Source organism: Protomyctophum parallelum (genome assembly GCF_964188405.1).
Source record: "Protomyctophum parallelum genome assembly, chromosome: 13".
Classification (NCBI taxonomy): domain Eukaryota; kingdom Metazoa; phylum Chordata; class Actinopteri; order Myctophiformes; family Myctophidae; genus Protomyctophum; species Protomyctophum parallelum.
Genome location: NC_139708.1, coordinates 30,018,314 through 30,024,977, shown reverse-complemented (window position 1 = coordinate 30,024,977; position 6,664 = coordinate 30,018,314). Strand labels below are relative to the sequence as shown.

The following is a 6,664-nucleotide window of genomic DNA, read 5'->3' as shown; positions in this document are numbered from 1 at the left end:
GCTGTGTCATGTCAACAGTTAGCTCTACGGGACTGACCCTTTAAAGGCTTAGAGTATATACATGTCCACGGTCCACCCAACAAAATAGTTCTTCTCATATTCATCCGGACAGTATTGCTTTATACCACATTCCTCAACATCATTATCCCCACTTTTTCTCTCCCTTTAACCCAGTCACTTTCTCTCCCTTTTTGTGAACGTATATTTAATAACTCCTCTTATCTTTCCTCTCTCTCCCTCTCCCTCATGCTGTCCTATACTCCCTGAATTCCACTACGAAATAACGAATGCAGTAATACTTCAAACGAGATGGTGCAGCCTCTATCCAGGAAAAGCATGCTCTCTCTCTCTCTCTCTCTCTCTCTCTCTCTCTCTCTCTCTCTCTCTCTCTCTTTCTCTCTCTCTCATACTCAGTGTGTAAACATGTAGGCCTACATTAAATACTTTGTTGTTTGCTTAAAAAGCACCAAACTCACCAAATCACATCTATCACATCATACTCTCACCGACCACTTTATTAGACTCGGCTGTCCATTAACGCAGATCTCTATTCAGCCAGACACCATCATCTGCTGCAGTTCAAAGCGAGCATCAGAAAGAAGATGCAAGTGAACAGATCACGAAGAGTATATTTCAAACATGTAAATATTGAACTAATCTCTGACCCGAGGATTATTTAAAGCATGGCTTTGATTACGTTCTCACTGTCCAGGGAGTTGTGGGAACCACCATATACTGCAGTCTTTACAATAATGTACAGTTACAATATATACAATACATTGCCATTCATTTTATTGTCATAGACAGTAGAAGGGGTCTGTATAATTATAACATTACGGACACCTTATGAAGAAGAGGTTTGTCCCGGCAGCTGTAAACAAACACATGGACAACAGGGGGGAAATGAGGAAAAATAAAATAGCCTAACAAATGTGTCAGATTGCTCAAAGCGATATTGCACAATAGCAGTATGTATATAAATAAATCATTGTATTGTTATACCTCACTGGACTTTTGGTCATTGTCATGCTGGCTTGTGGTGGACGTTTTTGTCAAAATTCAATTTTTGCCACGGACATTAAATAAGCAGACAATAACATCACGGACAATAATATTATGGGGGGGTCCTTGCAAGTAAATCATTTATATACTAAATAAGTGTCATGTCAAACCTGGACACTTGACATTCAGTAATTGGGTCTTATGATCAAAATAAGAACATTATCATGGTGTGTAAAATTTGCCACGGACAAGACCAAGTCTTGACCAATATGTCTGTGGCTTAAATCCAGTCAAAAATATACATTAAAATGTACAAATATAAACAAATATAAACAGAAGTAGTAGAAACTCAAGTCCACAGCATTCAAGGACATGCTCCTCAGTCCACTGTTCCACCAGTGTGCCCACTGCCCAGTCAACATAGTCCTGTCTGTCATTTGTCTCATAGATCAGTGGTTCTCAAAGTGGTGTTGTGTTCAGGGTCTCCTGAGGTCCTCTGGGAGGTTCCTGGGGGTCCCCAGCTAAATTACTTATAGTTTAAACATTTCAAACATATTTTATACTTCGACTGTTCGAGAATAGCTGATCTGCAAGCTCACACCACAAAAATAGGTCAGCCCATTATGGCCCACCAACATGTCAGGAATCAGGATATTGCAAGTGGGCCGTATATAATAGTAATTGTAAAAAAAAAATGAGTTGAAGATCTAGATCTGCTATTGTTGAAATATTTTGAAAAATCTTGAAACTTTTTGGAGAAATTTGGACTCAAATCTTCTCTTAAGGCGCAGGCGGCCTGCATGGCACATCTTTTCAGATGGGAGTCCGTGGTCAAACAAACACATGTGTCAACGTGGACGACTGGACATGCCTAACATGAAAACCAGCGTCATAGATGCTTCTTTACCCTGAGGCACAGCGCGCCGGCCACAATGGCCACGCGGTGGCCAGAGGTACCATTGCACTCTTACAGAAAGACAGGAGATAGAACAGAATCCGACTGTGTGTGGGTAGCCTGAACGTAGAGTCAAACAAATGCACCTGTGAGACAACCACACACCCCGACCTGTATGCGGTGGCACCAGCGCCGCCACCCTCACCACCAACAACAGCGCCGTTGCCGGCGAGTATTCTCCTGGTCTTGGCGTGAAGAGGAGAGTGGAGGCCCAAGCCCAGACCGAACAGGGCGGCGGTGTTTCGGAACAGGCTGGCGAAGGGGCTCGTATCCATGTTGACCCACTCCGACCGGTGGCACCAGCGCCGGGCATTGTCCAGCGTCCAGAGGAGGTCCACGCCCACCACCTGCAGGAGGAGGTAGAGGAGGAGGGCCAGGGAGATGAGGAAGACGGTGGTGTGCAGGTAGTGGCAAAGGCTGGAGGCGGTTGAAGGTCTCTGCCATCAGGATGCCTGCGTGAGAAAACCACATGGGAGGAAAGAAAATGGGAATGTACGGTAAAAACAGAACATTTAGAAGGAGGAATAACGCCCAAGTAGAACTTGAGTGATTTGCCACATTCCCCCCCCCCACACACACACACACACACACACACAGAGAAAATACTGTTCAATTGTTACTACTCGCAAGTCCAACACTGTCACAGAGTTTGACCTCACCACTTCCTGATGCGAGTTCCTTGTTTCTTCAATGCTATGTGGCGAGGAGTGATGACATCATGGCGTAGTAAACCCCTGCAGCCCCCATGGCGTGACCTGACGGACTTCCTGTCAGAAGAGGAAGTTTGTCTCATGACATGTCATAGTAGACCTTCACCACAGGCCATATGCCTATACTGCAATGTCAATTTGATGCTGAGATCTTCTTCCCATCCTGCAGCAACACAGTGAAATGTATCTTAATTTAACTTTGTGTTAATTTGTCAACCTACACTCTTTTTTATATATATATATATAATTGTTATCCCACGATTTTGTAACCCATTTTTCACCCCTGTGTCAATGATCTAATGTGATCCTGGGCTCTACACACCCTCTGCCAACCTAGGCAGAGGGTGAACACGGGGGAACACGACAACACGTTATTCCAACCAGTTTCTGGAGGGCTGGCCCCTCCGGCTGGCCAGGGGGACGAAGTTTAGAGACCAGGATTACTGCATGTTTTTTGTGAGGGTACCTACCCTAGGGGACACGGGGAGAACATGCAAACTCCACACAGAAGGGCCCTTTCGCCAACCCCGCCTCGGGTATGGGCACTGATGACGCGGAGGAGGAAACACGCCGCCAGCACCCACAGCATCCCGAGCGGGAATCGAACCCAGGACCTTCTAGCTGTGAGGCGACAGCACTACCAACTGTGCCCCCAACCTACACTCTTAAATGGTAAAAACCCCCCATTTATTTTCTTGTTTTTACAAATCGTTCTAATAGTTCTTCAGAGAAAACCACAAAGTGAGAAAGAAACTAAAATGAGTGACGGAGAGAAGAGTGACGCAAGAGAAGCATGACAGACAGAGAGAGAGAGAGAAAGAGAGAGTTCCCACCTGGTCCAGTCTCACAGGTCATGGGAAACTGCTCGATCATTGGCTGGGAGGAGTTGCCATAGTAATCTGTCTCCTGAACCCACCAATAGGGACGCTCTCCAAACAGCAGCCTAGTAGGATGACATTGTTCAAGTTCATTTTATTATTGTTAAACTTTACATCAAAAATACACAGCAGTACAAAATGACATTGCAGTGGCAGTGGCACCATTAAAGGCTCTAACTCTTCTCAACAAATTCAGAATAGGTCAACATTTCCCAACCTGTGCCCACTGGTGGGCCGTTAGCATACGTGTATAGTGTATACTGTATATGTGCATGCCAAATAACTGGCAAAGCACTACATTTTGATTGATAATATAACAAAATGTGTTTACATTGTACTGTATAGTTCCATTCATCCAAGCCGGAACTCTATCATTAAAATAAACATGCTAAACACAACAGCCGTGTTAAGTGGTCAGATGGGTCGTGTGAAATGGGCCCTCATGTCTTGGTCCAAAAAAGGTTGGGAACCGCTGACCTATAGTGTTTCACGGCCCTTTAAGTGGTTAAACTGTTAATCAGTGAAGAGAGTCCGCACACAGGTTTGCTCCAATGGTGTTTTATTTTATTTAAAACACCATAATATAAGACACGACGAAAGAAAACACCATTGGAGCAAACCTGTGTGCGGACTCTCTTCTCTTCACTGTACTTACCTTAGTCCAGCACCAGACAGGAACTGGATGTGCGCTAGCCACCTGCTTTTTGAAACTGTTAATCACTCACCATTTCAGTATGAGATTGAACCAGTCCCCCACTGCCGCCACCCACACTAGCTTGACCCCTACGGGCTGCCGTAGGTGGAACCAGACAGGGGAGAACAGGAAGAAGGTGTTCCTTAGGTCTGTTGCCATGGAGACGTGCAGGAAGTATTCCTGGCTATGTCTGTAGTCTGCAGGTATTGTGTGGCTCAAGAACTATGAACCAAGTCCAAAATCGCGGTTAGGGACAGACACAGGAAAGCATTTAGTCAACTAAAACTAAACCAACACTAACACATTCCAGGTGACTAAAATGTGACTAAAACTAAATGAAAACTATTCAAAAGGCTACGACTAAAACTAAAATCTAAATTTGCTGCCAAAAACAACACTGCCCTGAGAGAGAGGGAAGGTAAGGAGGGAGTGCCGAGGGACATGAGAAGACGCAGAGAGGTTAAAGGACCACTTTTCAACCTATCTTTATATAATTGGTCTTCACTAATATTCATGATAAAATGCCACAATTTTCTTTACTGTCTGTGTCTCATAGGAGCGCTGTGGGCAGTTCAGAAACCCGTCCACCAGTGGCATCATCGATGGGGAATCCAAGCTCATAGAAACTGCAGGCTTTCTATTCCTGAAAGGTTGCAATGAGATAATGGAAGCCACCGTTCTTACGATAATAAAAATCGAGGGAAAAATAATAATAAATAAAATAAATCTGCCTAACGATGATGTCACTGGTGGATGGGTTTCTGAACTGCCCACATTCGCCCTATATGAGATACAGACTGAGTAGATTTTTCTTTTCTTTTTTTGGAAAAGTGAGGACCAATTATATGAAGACAGGTTGAAAAGTGATGAAGTGGTCCTTAAACCCTTTATCTTAAAACCCACTAATATCCACTATTATATTTGATGGCAGACTTTTTAAACGAAACATTTCCTTCTGCTTTATTTCATTCTTTGTGTAGCATTTGTTCCACTATATATGCATTGTCATTCAAAACAAGCTTCTGCCAAACCTCTGTGGACATTCCCTTTGTTATGTTTGTGTGCACACATTCCTTTTGTATTCTTGGTACACACTCTGAACAATTATTGACACCCTTTACAGCCCCTTTCGTCCCCACTGAGCCAACTCTGGTCTGAGTCCTTGTATATATATGGAAATGACTGCACTGCAGACTGAGATAACTCTCATATACTGGGAAGTAGATTTAACTCCAGGCCAGGTGTTTCCTGGCATATAGAGGGGCGTATCAAACTAGCACTGGAAACAAATGTCGGCTCCCTATCTGTTCATGAACCCAAGTGCCCGCCTCCCCTACCCTCCCCCCGCCCCTCCCCTGTTGTAAAACACAGCGGAGAACACTGAGGTCATACATTTGAAGCGACGCCCCTCTGCACTTATTGGTTAGCGCTCCTATGCCACATTTCCTGATGCGTTCGCCCAGGCTTTTTTATTTTGAAAACAAAACGCCTAAGGTCCCGAGGCTAGGCCAGGTGTGTCTGATCCATGCTCCAGGTCCACAGTGAGGTAATGGTGTCTCTGTCCTTGGTGCTGACCTGTCTCTGTCCTTGGTGCTGAAGCCATGCATGCAACACATGCACACACGCACACGTGCACACATACACACACATCTTCTCCAGCTGTCCATCACCAACATACTCCTCTTTTATATATTTTTTAATTTTAATTTTGGCTTTTCTGCCTTTGATATAGTTTCAAGTGAAGACGGGCAGGAAAGAGGGAGAGAGAGACAGGGAGAGACATGCAGCAAATGTCGTCATGAACAGGACTCGACCACGCACGCGTTGTCAGGCTAGAGCCTATATATATGTGGTATGTGCCTGGACCGCTAGGCCAGCGGGCACCCTGCAACATACATCCTCTAATCAATTCTTGTCTCTGTCCTTTTAACACGAATCCTCCAAGTAAACGTACAATCCTTCCATGCCTCTCCAACACCATATTACAGTATACAGTAACTAACCTCTCTCCCTATTTGTCCCATTGTTCATTGTCATAAACTTCAACCTCTCCATCCGTCCGCCCGCCCGTCCGTCCATCCGTCCTCCCCCCTCCCTTCCTCCCTTCCTTCCATCCTTCCTTCCTTCCCCTCATTTCTTTTCGTCTCCCACCCCTATATCACATGGTTAGAATGAACTATAATAGCAAACGGCTCATTCATCTAATGCTTGTGTGTACACTGGCCTGTCTCACAGAGAGGAACCAGGTCATTCACAGTACACACACGCACACACACACACACACACATGCACACACACACACACACACACACACACACACACCCACACACACACACACACACACACACACACACACACAGCATAGCACAGTGACCCATCATGTATACAAACATAAACATACAGACACCTCGACCTCCTTCTCCCT

General features: G+C 44.9%; 1 protein-coding gene across 1 annotated transcript; it reads right to left on the bottom strand.

Annotated features, from left to right (window-relative positions):
- Positions 1-1,524: 1,524 nt before the first annotated feature.
- Positions 1,525-4,503, bottom strand: LOC310868597 (glucose-6-phosphatase catalytic subunit 1-like). Its single transcript, XM_083779054.1, has 4 exons — positions 4,271-4,503; positions 3,501-3,610; positions 2,673-2,724; positions 1,525-2,392 (listed from the first exon to the last, which is right to left on the bottom strand). Exons 1-4 carry the CDS (start codon positions 4,396-4,398, stop codon positions 1,906-1,908), a joined length of 777 nt encoding a protein of 258 aa, XP_083635180.1. The 5' UTR covers positions 4,399-4,503; the 3' UTR covers positions 1,525-1,905.
- Between the last annotated feature and the right edge of the window lie 2,161 nt (positions 4,504-6,664).